The 22,035-nt window shown below is 41.9% G+C and overlaps 2 protein-coding genes across 17 annotated transcripts in view; one reads left to right on the top strand and one right to left on the bottom strand.

Annotated features, from left to right (window-relative positions):
* Window positions 1–12,771, bottom strand: part of PSME3IP1 (proteasome activator subunit 3 interacting protein 1) — a 33,632-nt gene extending 20,861 nt beyond the window's left edge. Inside the window, exons 1-4 of one of the 15 annotated variants that reach the window (XM_063611854.1) lie at window positions 12,422–12,649; window positions 7,067–7,190; window positions 1,047–1,295; window positions 329–470 (exon numbers count right to left, since the gene is read on the bottom strand). In XM_063611854.1, the coding sequence (XP_063467924.1) occupies window positions 329–470; window positions 1,047–1,058 (154 nt within the window). In that variant the 5' untranslated portion in view covers window positions 1,059–1,295; window positions 7,067–7,190; window positions 12,422–12,649. Of the gene's footprint in view, window positions 1–328; window positions 471–1,046; window positions 1,296–5,111; window positions 5,378–5,410; window positions 5,458–7,066; window positions 7,191–8,139; window positions 9,136–12,139 lie in introns of those variants that run through there. The other 14 variants (XM_063611856.1, XM_063611855.1, XM_063611859.1 and 11 more) reach the window with 14 other exon arrangements.
* Window positions 12,772–12,863: 92 nt separating this feature from the next.
* The window catches only part of RSPRY1 (ring finger and SPRY domain containing 1), a 52,095-nt gene continuing 42,923 nt past the window's right edge, over window positions 12,864–22,035 (top strand). The window contains exon 1 of one of the 2 annotated variants that reach the window (XM_055297554.2): window positions 12,864–13,659. The gene's annotated coding sequence lies outside the window, so the exon portion shown is untranslated. The remainder of the gene's footprint in view (window positions 13,660–22,035) is intronic. The other variant, XM_055297555.2, reaches the window with a different exon arrangement.

The following is a 22,035-nucleotide window of genomic DNA, read 5'->3' as shown; positions in this document are numbered from 1 at the left end:
AGGAGGATGGCTTGAGCTCAGGGGTTTGGAACCAGCCTGGCCAACATGAGGAAACTCCATCTCTACCAAAAATACAAAAATTAGCCAGGCGTGGTGGCAGGTGCCTGTAATCCCAATTACTTGGAAGGCTGAGGCAGGAGAATCTCTTGAGCCTGGGAGGCAGAGGTTGCAGTGAGCCAAGATCGCGCCACTGCACTCCAGCCTGGGCAACAGAGCGAGACTCCATCTCAAAAAAATAAATAAATAAAACCAAGTGAGAACAATTAATACCCACTCTGCAGGGTTGCTGTGTGGATTAAAGACCATTATGCTGGATGTCACAGTATACCTTCTGGATCTTCAGGTTTTCGAACTTTCTCCCATTCTTCTTGCCTCCTTTTGCGCCGTTCATCTAGTTCTGCCTCAGACACAAACCTCTTTTTGATAACAAGGTTACCATCATCCCCTCCATCCATAATGAAACAACCAATCTACAAAACAAAAACAAAAACAAAAACAAAAAAATCATTTCAAGTGAGAACTGCAATTAAAATTCTAAAGAGAAACAAGATTTAGCTCTATCTCACCCAGCAACAAACTAAAAATTATCTTCCAACTTTGAATTGAAAAAATTCTCGGCCAGGTGCGGTGGCTCATGCCTGTAATCCTGGCACTTTGGGAGGCCGAGGCGCACGGATCACGAGGTCAGGATTTCAAGACCAGCCTGACTGACATGGTGAAACCCTGTCTCTACTAAAAATACAAAAATTAGCCAGGCATGGTGGCACACACCGGTAATCCCAGCTACTCAGGAGGCTGAGGCAGGAGAATCGCTTGAACCTGGGAGGCAGAGGTTGCAGTGAGCCAAGATCACACCACTGCACCCCAGCCTGAGTGACAGGGCGAGACTCTGTCTCAAAAAAAAAAAAAAAAAATCTCAAATAGTTTAATTTATAGGCCATTGATGAAAGCACATGAATACATTTTTCCTAACATATCCGATAATTTTTATTAACATCGATGTTATCTACACAGTTGGCAAGAGGACCTGGGATAATTCTTATTACCTGGTGTTCCATAGTAAATCTATTTCTTGCAGGTATTTCTCTGTCCCTCTAATCTAGATAAATTGGCCTCCTGAGCATCCTATCCTTTTCCCAGCTCTCATCCTCCTTTATTTCTGTAACATCTGACATTGTTTCTTCTTGAAATTCCTGTTTCTGGGACATTACACTATCTTGATTCACCTGCTCTTGCCTCCAGGTAGATTAAGATGGAGAATCTCAGCTATTGAATACTTAGTGATCAAGTCCAGTCTGTATAGCAGGGAAGATGCACAAACCATGAATGGAGAAAGTGAGACTGGAAGAACAGATCTCCCAACTTCAGTTTCATGTACTTTCCTGAATACTAACCTGACTCTTCATTTATATCTCTTCTGACCTTCCTCCCTGTAAACCCCTTGTCTGTGCCATTTAAGATTTGAATTTCAATCCTTCTCTTTTCTGACTCCCACAATCACCTCAACCATTTTATGCATATTTTGACACAGAAGATTACCGAATCTGTTATTTCTACCTGAGCTTTTCTTCAAAGAGGAGAGAAGGAAATAAAGATAGCAGAGTGTGTATTACTTATTACTCCTTTTTTTTGAGATGAAGTTTCATTCTGTCACCCAAGCTGGAGTCCAGTAGTGCAATTTCAGCTCACTGCAACCTCCGCCTCCCGGGTTCAAGCGATTCTCCTGCCTCTGCCTCCTGAGTAGCTGGGACTACAGGCGCATGCCGACACGCCCAGCTAATTTTTGAATTTTTAGTAGAGATGGGGTTTCACTCTGTCGGCCAGGCTTGTCTCAAACTCCTGACCTCGTGATCCACCTGCCTAGGCCTCCCAAAGTGCTGGGATTACAGGCGTGAGCCACCGCACCTGGCCATATTACTCCTTTTAAACTAAACCTCTGTTTTTCTTTATTGGTTTCTTTCCTTTTGAGTAACTGTGGAATTAACCTCTACCCAGACATGTTATGTGTTATTCACAGCACTATGCACTAACAAAGAGGCACATATTCAATCCAATGTCCATTCCAAGATGACCACTAACAACAAAAACAGTAAGTTTCCACACTACCACAAAAATAAAGCAGCTAACAGTTAATGAGCTCTTACCATGTACTATATATCTTTTATGGATATTATCTAATTTACATGATCATTGACCCTATGAGAAATATTATCTGTTTACAGATGAAGTTGAGGTCCAGAGGAGTTAGATTATTTGTCTAAGGTGATACAGGTGGTGAATGGTAGAGCTGAGAACCAAATCCAGGCCTGACATCAAAAATTCATACTCTTACCAACTTTACCATACTCCTCCCCAGAAAACACTAAATCTTGGTTGAAAACAAAGACATGTCAACTTCAGCTTTCTTCCTACTTCAAATTCCAGTGCTGAGAATATTCATGCAACATTTTTATTTAGTAAAGCTAGAAATGGAAGCTGAAAAAACAAACCCAAACGTTCAGAACAAGAAAATAGTCTCAGCCTGAATACTACTGTTGCTGAGGTTTAGTTTAATGTAACAATAATAAGAGAGAATTGTGAAAATTACTAGAAAGAAATGAAATCAACTGACAGACGCTGTTGCTCCCACCTAAAGCCCACAACCTGGACACTTCTGATTTAGCAGCACTCAGTGACTCCAGAGGCTTATTACTGAAGCAGAACTGTTCAGTCTCTGTGAAAATGCCAAAAATTCCTCAAGTTCTACAGAACAACCTCTTATGAAACCAGAGCCAACAATTTCTTAAATGTCTCTGGCAGAGAAAACGTGAACTTTCTAGGACTCTAATGGTTGAGAGAGACATTCCGAACCCTCAATTTCCCCCTTTCTTATCCCCTATTAACCGTAAGTCTCCTTTCTCATCCTGTATGAATCATCTGGTTTCTTTCCATCACCTATTTTTCCCAGTAAATAATTCAGAGTGGGATAGGTCCTTACAGCCCACCTAATATGATAATCCACTCAACATCTGAATTTACCATACACACCCTGGAGAAGGTCATCCAACTCATATATTAAAACTTCAAGAGGGACCACTGCATTCCCTTCCTAGGCAGCCAACTCCGTCTCTAAGCAGATTTGACTGTTAGGATAGTTCTTCCTTAAACTGAACTGAAATCTGTTTTACTATAAATTCAACTCATAGGTTCAATCCACTGGGACTATATAAAAAGAATCAAATCTTTTCTAACATGACCATACTTCAGTTGTTTGAAGACAATTCCCATGTTCCTCCTAATTTGTTGCTTTTCTGAGCCAAACATTCCTAGTTACTTTAATTTTATAAGATGGAGAAAAATAATCATGTCTCAAGGAAATGAATTTATCAGATTAGATATGATTCAAACCTGGGAAATAAATAGTAGGATATGGCAATGCCATTGGTGTCCCAGTAAATGTCTCTCTTCATTCTTGTTATATATATATATATATATATAGATAATTTTTTTTTTTTTTAAGACAGAGTCTCGCTCTGCCACCCAGGCAGGAGTGCAGTGGCATGATCTTGGCTCATTGCAACCTCCGCTTCCCAGATTCAAGTGATTCTCCTGCCTCAGCCTCCTGAGTAGCTGGGATTACAGGTGTGTGCCACCATGCCCGGCTAATTTTTGTATTTTTAGTAAAGATGGGCTTTCATTACATTGGCCAGGCTGGTCTCGAACTCCTGACCTCAGGTGATCCACCAGCCTTGGCCTCCCAAAGTGTTGGGATTACAGGTGTGAGCCACTGTGCCCGGCCTATATTTTTAAAAGAGAAAATTTAAAAATCTTCCAATATGCCAAAAACAACAACAACAACAACAAAAAACCAAACCCTAGAATTTTACATTTCCATCTAAATAAGAATTCAGAGAGCCTCCTGGGCTCAAGCAGTTCTCATGCCTCAGCCTCCCGAACAGCTGGGACTACAGGCATGCACCACTGCACCTGGCTAATTTTTTTTTTTTTTCGTAGAGACAGGGTTTCACCATGTTGCCCAGGCTGGTCTCAAACTCCTGGACTCAAGCAATACAATCTGCCCACCTCAGCCTGCCAAAGTGCTGGGGTTATAGGCATAAGCCACTATGCCCAGCCTACGGTCTTTTATACACAAGGACAAAACCAGAAATCAGTTATGAAAATAAGAAATAAAGCAAATGCATATTTTTTTTTAATTCAAAGACAAGCACTGCAGGGGCAAGAAAAATACAAGAAATGTATTTCTCATCAGCTGTCAGTGGGCTGGTCTCCTGAAAACACAGTCACACTGTCAAAACTAATGCACACTTATAAAAGTCTGCTCTTTAAAACTAATATCTTAATTCAGGCTGGGCATGGTGGCTCATGCCTATAATCCCAACACTTCGGGAGGCCAAGGCAGGACGACGAGCCTGGGCAACAAAGCAAGATCCCCCATCTCTATAAAAAATTTAAAAAACTAGCCAGGCATGGCGGTGTGTGCCGGTAGTCCCAGCTACTCACAGGCTGAGGTGGGAGGATCATTTATTCCAGGAGGCTAAGGCTGCAGTGAGCCATGATCGCACCACTGCACTCTAGCCTGGGCAACAGAGTGAGACCCTGTCTCAATTAATTAATTAATTAATAATAAAACTAATATCATAATTCTGGCATTCCCTTGATCCCCAAATAAAGAAAATAAGCCAAGTTAGATGGCCACACATACTAATAAATTTTTGTAAGTTTAAAAGGACTAGACTAAAACATAGACTGCTTTATACATCTTTTTTCAAATCAGCATTTTCTTCTGTAGGTCCTCATTCTCTGCATGGCTTTGCTCAGGCTGTTCCCTCTGCCAGGAATGCCCTTGCTTTCTTTTCACTCATGCAAACTGCTGCTCCAACCGCCCAGAATCAGACTAAAGACCATCTCCTTTATGAAGCTTTCCAAGACCTCCTAGAGTAGTTAATATGTATTTCCTTCCTTTGTGTTCCTGCTACGATCATTCATAACTCTACTGCAGCCCTTATTCTTTGTGTTTTATCATCTGTGACTGTTCCAACAGCTCTTTGTCTCCACAGTGCTTATTATTATTAGCACAGTGTCTGGCATATATTAGGTATTCAAATACTTACTGAATAAACCAACCACGAGGAGCTGAAGAATCTGAGCAGGGAGGAATGAACTCACATGAATATTCCTAAGTACTGTCCAATGTAAGTTATAGAGACTGGCAGCCATCAAGCAAGTATTTTCTGAAGTGTCAGTATCATGGGAATTCTATTCAAACACCATACAATTTGTGCAGTAAGAAACAAAGGACTAAAAATTAAATCTCTTTACTATATAATTGATGTCATCTTTCAAAAATAACTGCTACTTTCTGTTAATTTCAACTGATTAAAAATGGTCACTTATCCTGCGAAAGCAGTACTTGATGGAGACAGCGTTTTTCTTTGAAGAGTCCAATGGCTGTTTATTCTGCAAGAAAGAGGTGATAAGTACCTGCAACTTTCTGACCTGCTGGAAGTAGACAAAGAAACTAGAAAATTAGATTGTGTTGACTTCTAATTCCTGTTGTCTAGGTAAATTTTCACAAGTCTCTTCTTTTTCACTTTTGTTTGCTGGAGTAATTAAAAACAAATCAAAAGACAAACAGCCCAGGGATATCAGGGATATGGGCTCTAACTGTGAAGACCCCTGTAGGAATGCAGAGGACTCACATTAGGAATGCTTATTTTGTCCTTACTGTGTTCCACTTTAGAAAGAGTAAACGAATGCTGTCAGCTTTCCTTTACTCACATGTTTTCCAAAGTGACTCAAGTTTAATTATCAAACTAAACATTACATTATTTTTTAAAGGATTTATTCAATTTCTTCAAATAGGGAATTCATGGAAAACTAAAACCATTTCAAAATTCACTTTGTCCACCAAACTTAGAGTCCAAATTGGCACAAATAAAGAACGTGGTTTTCAAATCTGCCTGACAGTCAAGAAAACAAAGTTCTTATATTTCAAGCCAAAGTAACTGGCAACACTGAACTACTGGGTTTACATTGGAGACCGTGGTATTTAATTTCCAGGGTGGTGTGACAGAATGGGCTCAGTTCTTACATAACACACTACACATGTTTTAAAATACAAAACTTACATTGTTGCTCCCCAAATAATTGCTATTCCTAACTTGAAAAATGACTCCATTTAGCTAGTGCCATGACACAAGGTAATGAGATCTGGTTTCCTATGGAATTGAATTATGTGATGGCAAACTAAGTGTTTACATCACTGGCCACCATATCCTTCTAATTCTAAAATAGACAGATTGTACATGTAAAAACACACCAGAATCAGGTTTCTGTGTTCTGTTGTTTTAAGGCTTCACTTTGAGTAGCAAAAGCAATAGGTCAATCTATTTCCTTTTGTCAGTAAATACAGATTATTGCTTTCCAACATTTTTTACCCTGATATTCAAGTCACATTGTACTTCAAAATGCAGGACAGCAACTAAGAGGAATTTGCCATCTGGCTAACTCAACTATATTCCAAATAAAGACTTCTTTCTGGCCAGAAGGCACTTCAACCAAGATACAGTTATTTAGATTTTTAAAAATTTAGCTGACTTTTCCTATATCATAAAATTTCTTTAGAGAATGACAACTACTAACAGAAATCCCGCTGTTAGTATTTATTACTAGGCAAAGTAAAGTCAATCTTCTAACACCGAAGCTTAATTAACATATTCCAGTAGCAAAGGAGACTAAAAGAATCTAAAAACTAAACCACAGAAAAAGCAATTTAATCCATATTTTAAATGTTTATCATAAGGAGCAATTTGCAATAACCTTTCAGGCATCTATGAAACACATACAATAAAAAATTTGGCTTTGCAATAATCTTTCAGTCATCTGTGAAACACATACAATAAGAAATTCGGCCAGGCGCGGTGGCTCACACCTGTAATCCTAGCACTTTGGGAGGCTGAGGCAGGAGGATCGCTTGATGTCAGGAGTTCAAGACCAGCCTGGGCAACAGGGTGAAACCCCATTTCTACTAAAAATACAAAAATTAGCTGGGTGTGGTGACACGTACCTGTAATCCCAGCTACCTGGGAGGCTGAAGCAGAAGAATCGCTTGAACCCAGGAGGTGAAGGTTGCAGTGAACTGAGACTTCAAACCACTGCACTCCAGCCTGGGCAATAGAGCGAGACTCCGTCTCAGAAAAAGAAAAAAAAAAGAAAAGAAATTAAGGCCTGGTGCACTAGCTCACACCTGCAATCTGAGCACTTTGGGAGCCCAAGGCAGGATTGTTTGAGCCCAGGAGTTCAAGACCTGCCTGGGCAAGATGGTGAGACCCCATCTCTATTAAAAACAAACAAACAAATAAACAGGCTGGGCACAGTGGCTCATGCCTGCAGTCCCAAAGCTGTGGGAGGCCAAGCTGGGAGCATCACTTGAGGCCAGGAGTTTAAGACCAGCCTGGGCAATACAGTGAGACTTTGTCTCTACAAAAATATTTAAAAATTAGCCAGGTGTGATGGTGCACTACTTAGGAGGCTGAAGTGGGAGGATGGCTTCAGCCAAGGAGTTCCAGGCTACAGTGAGCTATGAGGGCCATTGCACTCCAGCCTGGGCAACAGCACAAGACCTTGCCTGGCGAGGGGGGAAGAAAAAGAAGTTAAAAAAAAAGTATTTATTTATTTATCTTTCCATAGCGCAAGAGCAGGGTCTCAAATGTGCATTTATCTTGAATTCACCTATATGCACTAGAAGATAACTAATTTAAATATCGGTTCCCTTAGCTGATCCTCATTCACATGCACCACTCCGAATATAAATACTTCCCTCACTATGCACGAATGATTGTATTCATTGTATTTTTTACATATTGTGACTCCTAAATACAAACCAACAACTTCATCTGGGGCTCACAGGAAGAAAAACAGCATTTTTTTCCAAAGCCAAAATAAAGCTTGCCTGAGGATATATATATAAAAAAAAACCCAAACCAAATCAAAGCGTTTTTCCTATTCTCTCACTCAACAATCAACACAGTATAATTCTGTGAGGGATATGTTCCCACACACCAAGCAATCAACCAATTCTGCAGCAGATACCAACCAGCTGGGTGTCCTCTAATTCAGTTCAATTCTGACACTACCTACCTGGATGGAGACTGTGTCAGATCCCATAAGTTGAGGGGTGAGTCCCCCAAGACTAGCCTCCATTTTAGGTACCAACCACAAGAAGCAGGTTGTTTTACCTGTGGTTCTGACCAACTGGCTATTAATCGGGGTTCCCATGACCCCCTCCTTAGGTTCTATTAATTTGCTAGACCAGTTCACAGAACTTAGAAGAACACTTTACTTACATATAATGGTTTATTATAAAAGCATATTATAAAGGATACAGATGAAGCGATACATAGGGCGAGGCATGTGGGAAGGGCACAGAGCTTCCATGCACTCTCTGGGGCACCATCATCCAGGAACCTCTCATGTCCAGCTATCTAGAAGCTCCCCAAACCCAGTCTTTTGGGTTTTTATGGAAGCTTCATTACTTAGACATGATTAATTAAACCAGTGACCACTGGTGGTCATCAGCTCCTCTGCCTTCTCCTCTCCCCAGAGGTTGGACACTGGGGAGGGGTTGAAGGTCCCAACCCTCTAATCCTGCCTGGGTCTTTCAAGTGACCAGCCCCCATGCTCAAGTTACTTAGAGGCTGCCAGCCATCAGTCAGCTCCTTAGCATATAAAAAGACACTAATCATTTTGGAGATTTCAAGGATTATAGGAGTTGTATGCCACAGGAGACAGGGATGAAGGCCAAATATATATTTTACAATATCACACTGGCCATGTCAGAGTTCTGCAACACTGGTATTCCTACAATTAACATGCTGCCTCCCTGACATTTCAAGGGTAGCTTTGCTTGTAAGCTATTTTGTCACCTAGGCTCGCTTCAGAACCTAACCCACACCTCAAGTCATACTCCATCCTCCCTCCCCCCACCCTATATAACTCCACTTCAAGACCAAATTAAAAACAAAATAAAACAAAAAAACACAGTCCCAGTTACTCAGGAGGCTGAGACTGGAGGATTGCTTGAGCCTAGGAGTTGAAGGCCAGCCTGGGCAACAAAATGAGATACCCATTTCCCTTTAAAAAAAAAAAAAAAAAAAAATAGCTTTGCATACAATAACCAGACAAGACCAACTAAGATTTTTTTTTTTTTTTTTTTTTTGGCGCAGTGGCTCATGCCTGTAACCCTAGCACTCTGGGAGACTGAGACAGGTCAATCAACTGAAGTCAGGAGTCCGAGACCAGCTTGACCAACATGGCGAAACCCCGTCTCTACTAAAAATATGAAAATTAGCCGGGCGTAGTAGCACATGCCTGTAATCCCAGCTACTCAGGAGGCTGAGGAAGGAGAGTCGCTTGAACCCAGGAGGCGGAGGTTGTAGTAAGCCGAGATCGCGCCACTGCACTCCAGCCCGCGCAAAGTGAGTGAGACTCCATCTCAAAGAAAAAACATTTTTTGAAGCAAATATTTACAGAGAACCTATTATGTGCAAGATACAATGCTATGTACTAAACAGGCAACTGAGGAACTTATACTCATTTAGTAAAAGACGTAAGGTTGGCACACAGCAATTTAAGGGAAAGTAAAACTAGGTTACAGGCCATAAGAGGCACTAAGCAGTTCAGAAAGGAAAACTAGAATAAGCACTGGGGAAGCTTAATTTTCATAATGGCTGTGACGATGCACAGTGAAAAGTGGTGGAAATTTTACGTATATGAAGAATAACTATCTTTAATTTAAGGATGCTGGAAATCACACAAATTTCACATTCCAAAAATCAGAATACAGGGGGATTTTCATTTCTTGAAATAGTGGGCTAGGTAATTGAAACCAATTCTCCACCTCTGCACTAAATATGCTGGAAATTTGTCAAAAATAATTTTTTTTTTTTGAGACAGGGTCTCGCTCTGTCACACAGGCTAGAGTGCAGTGGCATGATCTCAGCTCATCGCAACCTCCACCTCCCAGGTTCAAGCGATTCTCCTACCTCTGCCTCCCGAATAGCTGGGATTGCAGGCGCCCGCCATCATGACTGGCTAATGTTTGTATTTTTAGTAGAGACAGGGTTTCACCATTTGGCCAGGCTGGTCTCAAACTCCTGACCTCAAGTGATCTGCCCACCTCGGCCTCCCAAAGCACTGGGATTACAAGTGTGAGCCACCGCGCCCAGCCAAAAATATTAATTCTTAAATAGAAAAGCTAACAAGATAGTAAAGAATTTGGACACAATCTAGAAGGTGAAAACCAGAAATTAAGCCCAGTATTCAAAATGGATTTCATCCTGAGGATTTCTCTGACTTAAAAGCTAAAGTTTCAATGCCTTTATGAGACAACAGAAACAAGTTCAAGCCAGGAGCCCATTCAGGGAGTGCAGTCTGACAACTACCTCCCTCTCCATCTTAATTTGGTACCCAAAAGAACTACAGCTTCAAAGTAAAGGTGAACTGGGAAGTAAAACAGCAGGAATAATGGACAACAGAAATAGACTCCCCCAAAGGGAATTCAGACAGTGGAATTAAACATAGAGATTATAAAAACAACTATACTTTCCATGTTTAAAGAAATAAAATTAAGCCTCAAAATAGTAAGAAATAAGAAACTGTAAAAGTGTCACAAACCAAACAGAACTTCAGAAACTAAAAAATGCAATATATGATTTAAGATTTCAGAGGCAGAGTTTAATAACAATGGAAATAACTTGAGAATAAATTATGCAGAATGTACTATGATAGAACAGAGTAAAAGACATAGAGAAAAGAGTGAAAAGGTTTAGTTAAATCGACAAAAAAGAGAGACAATGGGAAGAAGCAATATATGCATATAAAATGGCTGAGAATTTTACAGAATTAATGAAAGACACTAATCCACAGATTGAAGAAGTCTAATAAATACCAAACAAATTGAACACAAACCAACCCCATAGTTCCATAGAGCATAGTGGAAATATAGAAAACCAAACACAAAACAATCTTTTTTTTAAACTTGTCGATACTTGATTTTAGACAAAACAATCTTAACAACATATTCTACAGTAAAGAGTGAAACAATATTTAAGAATGAAGACAAAGTATGTTCAGAAGGTGACTAATAGTGAACATGTTGAAAATGCTTAATTTAGCTGCCATAAAGGCATAATTACACTATGACTGACCCTGTACTTACATTGCACTTGTTACTTGATTTACCACATACGTGGTTTTCAATAGCTAAAGCAGCAGCTTGATTCTAACCAAGCATCACGATTCTTGGAAGATGAAAGTGGAGACTGATAATCAACTAAATGGTTTTGACACAATTATTCCTTTCTTATATCATGAAGCACTTCCCCACAGGGTAACGACATGAAGACTTCAGTTGAGAAAGATAATCGGGCAGCCTCTACTTTCAGACCCTTACAAATTGTTCGCAGGTCATCTAACTAAAAGATTGTAAAAGCTGCTGTCAGCTCAATACTTTGTATCAAAAAGGAGTCTACCCACTGATTCTCTTCAAATATTTCAGAAGGGTGCCTTCCATTTTATGGTGTCCCTGTGGACACATGAATACACCAAATAACTGAAGAATCGACAAATCTTATCTCACAGGTGGTAGGCAAGAGGTCATCGGGAATTCTGATCACCATGCTTGCATCTGGCTTCTTGGGTCCCACTCCTGAACTAACCAGTCGGACTACCCGAGCGTGCGGGAGTCTGAGAAACTGCATTTTAAAAGGGCCCCAGGAGATCTTGTTTTCCACTAACGTTTAAGAACCACGACTACGAACAAACAGGTCTCCCCCTTTCCTCTGTGTGGACTGACAGTCACAAGGACCACCAACTCTCAAGCATGACGCTTCAACTCTCTTGTCTTCGTTCCTTAAGTTTCCTGCAAAACGGGCCAACTGGCTTGTTTTCCGTAATAGAAAATTCGCTTGGCACAGCAACTGGTACATGGCACACAATAAATGTGCTTCCCATCCTGCACTACCATTCTGGGATTCAACCATTTCCAACCAGACGCCGCACATCGGAGTGAGTAACCTGGACCTGTTCCCAGACCTCTGGAACGGAGCCTGCTACTCACTTGAAGCCTGGGTGGCCCTACCTGGTAGAAAATTGGGGAAACCCCATTAAATGCCCAGCAGTGTTGGGCCCGCCTGAAAGGGTCCTCCCCGCGACCCAGATGCCTTCCCGCGGGCACCCTTGGCTCCCCTCAGGCTGGGCCCGCAAGCCCCAGGCTTCGGCTACTCCGGACAAGGAGCGGGTGCGCGGACTGAGAACAGGCCTGGCCCTGGCGCTGACCCTAACAGCAGCCGCAGCTCATCTCTTCCGCAAGGAAGCTGGAACCCAGGTGTCGCCGCCAGGCCAGGACCGAGGCCGCACTCACCTACCGGCGCCCGGGAGGCGAGACGCCCTCACCTCGGCGGCGCCCACCCCAAACTGCCACCGCAGAGCCGCTCGCTCTTAAAAAAGAAAAAAAAAAAATGAAAGGAAGAAAGAAAGAAACAGAGGAAGGAAGGAATGAAAGAAGGAAAAAAAAAAAAAATAGCCTTTGCTTTTGTATTTCTTTTGACCCTTCAGGGCTTCCTGTTCCTCACCGCCACAATAGAGTCCCGCCCCACTTCCGGTGACGTAACCCAATCCGCGGAGCTCTTCCTCCCCGGGAGCCCGATGGAAATCCGGTATCCTGAAAACGAGCCGGAGAGACTTGATTGGACCATTCACGCCTCAGGATGAGGATTGGCCAGTTTACGCCTGGGGGGCGGGCCGGTCCCTCTGATCGCGTGACACAATTTTTGAAAGGTGATTGGCTGTCAAGGAGCGGGATTGCCACCGAGGAAGGGGCGTTTCCTAGGGGACTGAGGGAGGGCTGGGGCGGTACGAAGCGGGGGTGGGCTCTGCGCGTAATGGCAGCGCCGTGGCCTCGCGTCCATCTTTACCGTTCTCTCGGACCTGTCACAAAGGAGTCGCGCCTCCGTCGCCGCCCCCTCCCTCCAGTGGGCCCGGGAGCTAGAGAAAGTCAGTGCCGCAGCCCGACCGCGCTGCTCTGAGAAGTCCCCTGGGCACGGGGAACGGGAGGGAGTCTGAGGGTTGGGGACGTCTGTGAGGGAGGGGAACAGCCGCTCGAGCCTGGGGCGGGCTAACCGGACTGGGGCCGGGGTAGGCTCTGGAAAGGGCCCGGGAGAGAGGTGGCGTTGGTCAGAACCTGAGAAACAGCCGAGAGGTTTTCCACCGAGGCCCGCGCTTGAGGGATCTGAAGAGGTTCCTAGAAGAGGGTGTTCCTTCTTTCGGGGGTCCTCACCAGAAGAGGTTCTTGGGGGTCGTCCTTCTGAGGAGGCTGCGGCTAACAGGGCCCGGGAGAGAGGCAGCTGTCTATCTCCTGGGGTGGCTCCTGGTACTGAGGGGGTCCTGACCTACTCAGGGGTGCCCGGGATAGAAAGGGTAGATGAGGGGACGCTTTGGGAGGGTTCCTTTTGTGGAGTTTGCGGTCTAGGTGGCACGGGTGGGAGGCATACCTCCCCGGGGAGATTTAGAAACGCCTTGGGATAGAAAGAGAATGGGGCTAGGAGGTAGGAGCCAGAACTAGCGGCATCTCCTACTACGGAAGCCGGAGCTGAAAATTGGGTAAGGACCTTGGGGAGAGGGGGTTTCTGGGCGGTGATGGGAAGAAGACACCTCCATCCATAGGAAAGCCAGAGTGGGGAATAGTGAAAGGGAAACGGGAATTATTCCCTCTCTGGAGATCGACCAGGTGTCCCAGACACAGGATCCAACTGCTTCCGGGCTTATTGCCCGAGTAGGGTGGGGAGGGTCTATCCCACCAACAACCCTTGCGTGAGTCCAAATTAGGCATTTGTCTCTGCCTGCTGCCTCACTTTCCCCGTCTTTGGGGAGGGAAACCGACCGAGACCGAGACGGTCGGCTGAGACTCCGAGGTCCTGTCTTGTATAGTTCTCTGAGTGAGGTTGCTCCCCCTGGAGTGTTGTACTTTGAACTTTGAAGGGTTAAAAGTGTCTGTTATTGACTGAGTAGAATCCCGCAGTTTTCCAGGCTCTTCACCTACCATCTGTTTGTGCTTAGTGGAGTGACTTAACCTCCTTAAGTCTCTTCTGTAAAATAACCAGCGCAGTATGTGAAAGTACAAACTACAAGCTGCGTGAACCTAAGTTACTGTGATTCTACCACCAAACGGGTTGCTGTTGAGGAATAAAAGTGAAGGCACTTTCTAAACTGTAAAGTAGTATGTAGAGGTAAGGGGTGAGATTAATACAGTCGTTGTCTGTCACCTGTGGAGTGCTGGGAGCCATATTGTACTGAAAGCTTCAAGGTTCACAGCTTCTTAGGTCATACTAAGATCTAAACCCATGGTTTCAAACCCTGCTTAGATGAGGATGGTGGGATTTCCAGCTTTTGCTCTCAGAGTTTTCATTTACTTTGAACTTCTTATGGTGCTGGCAGGAGTTACCACTGGAATATCTTTTCCTTCAGGAATTTTTTTCCCCTGACAGCTGAAATTTTCCTCTAAGTAATTTGATCTCAACGTTGTAAACCTCCTCCCCCTTTTGCATACACACACACACACACACACACACACACACACACACATATATGCATGGCTTTTGGATGTCTGCAGGCAGTGAATATCATACTTTCTCCCTCAGTTGTGATTGGTAAAGACTGCCTTTTTTCCTTCACGAATACTATGCGTTGTGGTAGCCCTCGACTATAGATTATGAGGCACGTTGGAAGTTGCTTTTAAATTTCTCTTGCACAGTGGTTCTCTTTATTTTTCCCCTTATGTGGAGTTTGCATTTCCTGGGATGGTATCTTGCTTTGTAGATCCCTCTATGAGATTATAGGAGACCTGTGTCCCTGTGTGACATTTTACTAGTGTTTGGTTCATGGTACTTGTTAGAGATGGTTTTCCAAATATCGGGCAATTTATGTGGGATTTTTTCGAAGTAATTTAGTTGTGTATTTTGTTTTTTTGTTGTTGTTTTTTTGAGACGTAGTTTCGCTCTTGTTGCCCAGGCTGGAGTGCAGTGGCGCGATCTCAGCTCACTGCAACCTCCGCCTCCTGGGTTCAAGCGATTCTCCTGCCTCAGCCTCCGGAGTATCTGGGATTACAGGCGTGTACCACCACGCCCAGCTAATTTTGTATTTTTAGTAGAGACGAGGTTTCTCCGTGTTGGTCAGGCTGGTGTCGAACTCTCGACGTCCAGTAATCCACCTGCCTCGGCATCCCAAAGTGCTGGGATTACAGGCGTGAGCCACTGCGTCTGCCTTTCGAAGTAATTTTTGTACTGCTCTGAATTTTTTGTTTTTGTGATCTTATATTCTGTGGATCTTTTTAAAAACTATAACTGGTGATTGTGAGTTATTTGATCTCCCAGGATGCATGTTGCCCTAACCTACTCTTTAATGTCTTTCTATGTTATGCTTTTTTCTGTACTCAATGACTTTTTTTTTTTTTTTTTTTTTTTTTTTTGAAACCGAGATTTCCCTCTTGTTCCCCAGGCTGGAGTGCAATGGCGCGATCTCGGCTCACTGCAACCTCCGCCTCCTGGGTTCAAGCGATTCTCCTGCCTCAGCCTCCTAAGTAACTGGGATTACAGGCAAGCACCACCATGCCCAGCTAATTTTTGTATTTTTAGTAGAGAGGGAGTTTCACCGTGTTGGCCAGGCTGGTCTTGAACTCCTGAGCTCAAAGTGATCTGCCCACCTTGGCCTCCCAAAGTGCTGGGATTACAGGCGTGAGCTACTGTGCCCGGCCCTCAGTGATTATTTTTAAGTTATTGATTATAGGAGGTATCCTAGCATACTCTATGTGGGCTTCTGCTTTTGTCAGCAAAATAACTTTTAGCAAGTATCAAAGGGAAATAAAAACTTAGCATTTTGTATAATAGTGTGTTAATCTGTAGTGAATCAGGTAAAAACAACAAATCTGAGTTATGTAACACTGTGGGGCCTGGAGGCTAAAAAAAAAAAAAGTATGTTTTGGCAAGAGTTTAACAAACAATTATTCTATATTTCTTTTTTTCTGTTTTTTCTTTTTCTTTTTTTTTTTTTCAGACAGGGTCTCATGCTGTCTCTCAGGCTAGAGTGCAGTGGTGCTATCACGGCTTACAGCAGCCTCTACCTTCCAGGCTCAGGTGATCCTCCCACCTCAGCCTCTCAAGTAGCTGGGACTACAGGTGCGAGCCACCACACGTGGCCAATTTTTGCACTTTTTTTTAGACAGGGTTACGCCATGTTGCCCAGGCTGGTCTCAAACTCCTAGGCTCAAGCCATCCACCCACCTTGGCCTCCCAAGGTGCTAGGATTACAGGTGTGAGCCACCATGCCTAGCCTCGTGAGCTTAATTTAGTCTATTGAGAATTGTATATGCTTTCCTTAGCAATGAAGTAATTTGTTCTAATGAAGTGGGAAATCCCTTTGCATCTTTTTAAATACAGCTTTCTTTCGCACTCTATATGGTTTGGAGAAAATGTTAGGAATTCTTGAGGGTAGTAATCACTATTACACTACTTAAGATTGGAAGTTATGGCTGGGCATGGTGGCTCACACCATTACTTGAGCCCAGGAGTTCAAGACCAGCCTGGGCAAGATGGCAAAACCCCATCTCTACAAAAAAAAATACAAAAATTAGCCCAGCATGGTGGCACATGCAGATAGTCCCAGCTACTCGGGAGGCTGAGGTGGTGGGATCTCTTGAGCCTGGGAGGTTGAAGCTACAGTGAGCCACTGCACTCCAGCCTGGGTAACAGAGCAACACCCTGTCTCAGATAAATAAATAGGAAATGTTCTGTATTTTTTAGTAGGATACTTGTAAAGTAGGGTGTGATAGTCTCAGGATTGCAAAATAAGTGGAAAGTCAATAGTCACCACAAATGGGAAACACAGTGGAACCAGCAATCTATTTCAAAAGAATTATTTGGGGATAATAAACTATGGATTTAGCTTCTCTTCAAGCTTTTGGCATTTTCAAGGCAGTTATCGTTGAATTTGGGTAGTTTTTTCCCTGATATTCAAATTAGAAAATTGAAAAGCAGAATAATCACGAAGTAGTAAATGCTGTAACTTGGGCCACAACCTTTTGGAGGGGACTTTTACAACTTTTAGAAGTGCAAAGGAGTGAATATTTCCCTTTGGTTTATCATTCAGTAAGTCAGCTTTTGAAATCCTTTTCTTGCCAACCTTTGTGAGTAGAGAAAACATACAAATGTGTCCATTCCAAAAGGGAGTGGTTGCTGGTTAAATATGTAAAAGCAGTAATTTTAAATAAATGTGTGGTATATACAAGGTTACATCAGGAAAAGTTATCTTATAAATAGTGGTGGCCTCTTAGAGAACATTCCGCTTTGTTTCTGAGCTTTTGAAAACTGACAATACATTTGAAATAGTAAGGAATTTATATACTCCTTAAATTTGTTAAGGAATGAACTCTGCACATAGCTTTCTTATTGCTTGAAATTATAGTTTCCAGGCGTAATTTAATGGGTCCTATGTACCTCAAATAGAAGGTTGGAAATACCTTACTCAGCAAGTATATTACCTCATAGTTTAATGTTCAGTGTTAGTTTTTTCTTACCCCTCTATCTCCTGAAGAATTGTTTTCGCTCCTGTGTTCCCTTAATGCAGTGATTCTCAAGATGTGGTTCCTGCCCAATCCCTCCACATGGGAAATACAGCTCTGTGGTTTTTTTTTTTTTTAAGTTCTTATTGCTTCATAGTTGTTCATACTTAGGTATGCCTAAGGGCTACTTATTAATAACCTACCAAGTGAATTACTAAGGATTACTAAAACATGGTATTCATAACCTAAAACTAGAACAATATTGGAGTTTACTGTGGTCTCTTAATACTTTTTTCGCCCAGGAAGTCTGTCCTGGGAAACCTGGCACCAGTACAAGCTGGTCATATGCAGAATGGGGATTCCTGCAGTATTCAGGAAGCGTGCTTAGTTTGGGGTGCATCATCTGTATTGTCTCAAAATGATCTCAGTTTTCATCATGATTCCTCTTTATTAGAATTTTTATTTAGCTTCATCTTTATCAATTTAATTTATAGGTTTTTTGTTTACTTTTCGTTGTGTGGGCAGGGATATTTATACCAACAATATTTTGGCTTATAATGTAAGACATAAATGTGTTACAATGCAAAGATAGATTCTCTATTCCCCTTTTGCTATTGCTGATTTGTATAGTGACCTAAAAACTTGCTCACACAGAGATACTTCAGTGTTACCAAAGTTCCTTTTCCACTGGAAAACTGATGGAACAGGAGGCCTCCTTCTAGTAGATGCTTTATCTGTAGTCTTTGGGTAGGGAGCTAAGTTTGTCCCTAACCCCAGCTCCCTTTGTCAGGAGCATGAGGGACCTTTTTCTGTCTTTCCTCACTGCCTGCCATATAAGCATTGGATATATAGTTATTGAATGGTGTTGTCTCAGTTTTTCAAAATGGTAAATATTTTGGAGAGACTTTATGTTACAGATTTTAGAATAAATTCACCTAAGATATTTGTTGAATACGTATTAGGGTCTAATGAGTATCCAAATGAGTATGCAGTATGAGTGTTTTAGACATCGTTTAAAGTAGACATCATTAAGGAAAATGTTGATATTCATGCTGCTTATATATTTTATTTGCTTTTCTTAAAAGCAAAGAGTTTTCTATAATAGAAAAATGCTTTTCCTTTAGATTTGTGTATATTTGAATAACATATGATCTCCTATTGTTTGGCCTCCTGGGGGGAAAACCACAAGTACTATGGAATATTACATTTGTTTTTCTTCCCTGTACTGCAACCATCATAAGCACTTACCTCAATTCTTCCTTAGTATTTTTTTGGGAGTCCAAGGCAAATTTTTCAATCCTTAAGATTTTGGGCAGGGATTATTTACTTCCCCTTTTTCACTATTACTTGCTTCTGGAAATTCCTTACTCTATCCTAGGCCTAAATTTTATTTTTTAATAAATTCTTTGAATGCTGAAAGGATTTGTCTTTTCTCCTTTGTACCGTTTTAGGTCAGGACTATATTCTGTAATTCTTTCTGACCACAGATGCACTGCTACTAGTTTAAAAAAACTCTCAACTTTTTAGAGGAAGGTTTTTCCAAAGACTTTTTTTTTTTCTTTTTAAGGTCTCACTTTGTCTCCTAGGCTGAAGTGCAGTGGTGCAATCATGGTTTACTGCATCCTCGACCTCCCCAGCTCAGGCGATCCTCCCACCCCTCACTCCCACTGCCCTTCCCAGTAGCTGGACTATAGGGTCCAAGCCGCCACTCTGGCTAATTTGTGTATTTTTTGTAGAAACAGGGTTTCACCATGTTGCCCAGGCTGGTCTCAAATTCCTGGGCTCAAGCTGTCTGCCTGCCTTGGCGTCCCAGAGTGTTTGGATTACAGGTGTGAGCCACCATGCCCTGCTCAGATACTCTTTCAACCAGAAAAAAAATCTGCTTTCAAAGGTGTGCTTTCTTAAAGATCCTCAGTGCATAAGGGAAATGTCAGAATCATCCAGTGCTTTTCCCAGACTTCTTGACAGTTACAATTCAGGGGTTAATGGTACTCTGTGTGACTTAAACCTACAGATAGATAGCTTTGGACATCTGGGAGGCAAGTAAAAATGCCTTATCAAGACAACCTTTCTTTTTGGGGGAAAAGTAAAATTCCAACCAAATATTTCACAATCTACCCCCTTCTTACCTTCCCTAACAAAGTCTTTAGAGTCTAAAGACAGAAACACTCTTGTTGAAACATCTTTAGGTAGTTTCTGTTTCAGCTGGCAAGTGTAATCTTCATGCATTACCAAATCAGTATTGTTGACTTCAGAGTTTTCCCCATTTAAACACAATCTTCAGTAAGAAGACTGTGGTCTTTGGGGTGTTCTGCAGGCTTTTTTTTTTTTTTTTTTTGAGGCAGAGTCTTGCTCTGTCACCCAGGCTTGAGGGTAGTGGGATGATCTCGGCTCACTGCAACCTCCACCTTCTGGGTTCAGGTGATCTTCCCACCTCAGCCTCCCAAGTAGCTGGAATTATAGGCACATGCCACTGTGCCTGGCTAATTTTTGTATTTTTTAAAGCAAATTTGTTTCTAGATAATGTTCTCTATCTTGATAGGGTTTGAGTCACAGGTGTATGCATTTGATAAAACTCAGCACGTTACTGTGCTTAAGATTTGCACATTGCAGCCGGGTGCGGTGGCTCATGCCTGTAATTCCAGCACTTTGGGAGGCCGAGGCGGACAGATCATTTGAGGTCAGGAGTTTGAGACCAGCCTGGCCCACATGGTGAAACCCCATCTCTACTGAAAACACAAAAATTAGCTGAGTGTGGTGGCATGTGTCAATAATCCCAGCTACTCGGGAGGCTGAGGCAGGAGAATTGCTTGAACCCGGAAGACGGAGGTTGTGGTAAACTGGGATCACACCAGTGCACTCCATCCTGGGCAACAGAATGAGACTCCGTTTCAAAAAAAAAAAAAAAAAAAAAGATTTGCACATTTCAGTGTATGTAAATTCGACTCCTAAAAACTTGAAGTTTATTGAAGTCTAGTGATATGCATGCTGAATTATTTAAGGGAAAGTATACTGATGCCTATACTTCACTTTGAAATATGTAAAAAAAAAAACTGTATGGATTAATTATGGATATAGAGATGGATAGTGATAAAGCAAGTTTAGTAAAATGTTAGTAGTAGAATCTAGGTGGTGGGTATATAGTTCACAGTTTACAGTGAACTCTAATTCAATTTTCTGTATGTTTGGAAAATTTCATAATAAAATATTGGGATTGGGGAGTAAATGTGATGATAGAAGCTATTGCTTTAACACACTTAGGGAAAAATCCGAAAACATTTTCTAACGAGAGAACATCATTAAAGTTTTCAGGATGTTACACATTTTGCTATTCATGCTATTTGACTTAGCCTTTGCAGGGGAGAGTTGAAAAAAAATGTCGCATCCTCTAACACTATTTTGGAATGATAAGGTGAAGATTATAACAATAGTAATTTAGTGCCCAAAGTCTGGTTTTTCTTCTTTATGGTCACTCTTTTAATCAGCTTTTCCTTCCTAGGCAGTGTAATTCTGCAGTCCTATTTTCAAAGAAAAGAAAGTGTTCTTTCTCACTGATCTGTACTATGGCTGAATGCAAGCAAATATTTGAAGAGATGAATCATTGATTCCTGGACCATTTGTCAGAGAGGGTTAGACTAGTTGGCCAGATGTCTCCATGGTGAGCTGTTTATGATGGTAGAGGTCTGTGTTTTATAAAGACAGTGAGTACCAGAACCTTACTGCTTTAACATCAAACTTACCAAGACCCTAAGTTTGATTATTTTTTGTCTCAGAGCAGCTTTAAAAAAATATAAAGTGTTAGGTGCTTCATTTGCCCCCAAGAAAAAAGAAAAAACATGTAAAATGTAAAAATCTAATAAATAATATAGAAATGGAGAGAATAGTCTTTAGTTTCTGTTTTAAAAAGGCAAGAATCAAAATTAATAATACCACACTTCAGAGAAATAGATTTGCAAAGGAAATATTCGATCATAATTACGCTCTTGCGGCAAAATTGTTATCAAGAGTATAATATTAGGCTGGGCCTGGTGGCTCATGCCTGTAATCCCAGCACTTTGGGAGGCTGAGGTGGGCAGATCACCTGAGATCAGGAGTTCAAGACCAGCCTGGTGAACATAGTGAAACCCCATCTCTACTAAATATTCAAAAATTAGCCGGACGTGGTGGCAGGCACCTGTAATCCCAGCTATTCGGGTGGCCGAGGCAGGAGAATGGCTTGAACCGGGGAGATGGAGGTTGCAGTGAGCCAAGATCACACCATTGCACTCCAGTCTGGGCAATGAGAGTGGAACTCTGTCTGAAAAAATAAAAATATTATTATTCATAAAATAATAAAAATATTCAGAACTCCATCTGAAAAAATATTTAAAAAGTATAATGATAGTAAAAGTATTGCCATTTAGGTGGTAAGAAGAGTCTTTCTA

This window comes from Symphalangus syndactylus, chromosome 11 (assembly GCF_028878055.3).
Source record: "Symphalangus syndactylus isolate Jambi chromosome 11, NHGRI_mSymSyn1-v2.1_pri, whole genome shotgun sequence".
Classification (NCBI taxonomy): Eukaryota; Metazoa; Chordata; class Mammalia; order Primates; family Hylobatidae; genus Symphalangus; species Symphalangus syndactylus.
This window is presented reverse-complemented; position numbering and strand designations above follow the sequence as displayed.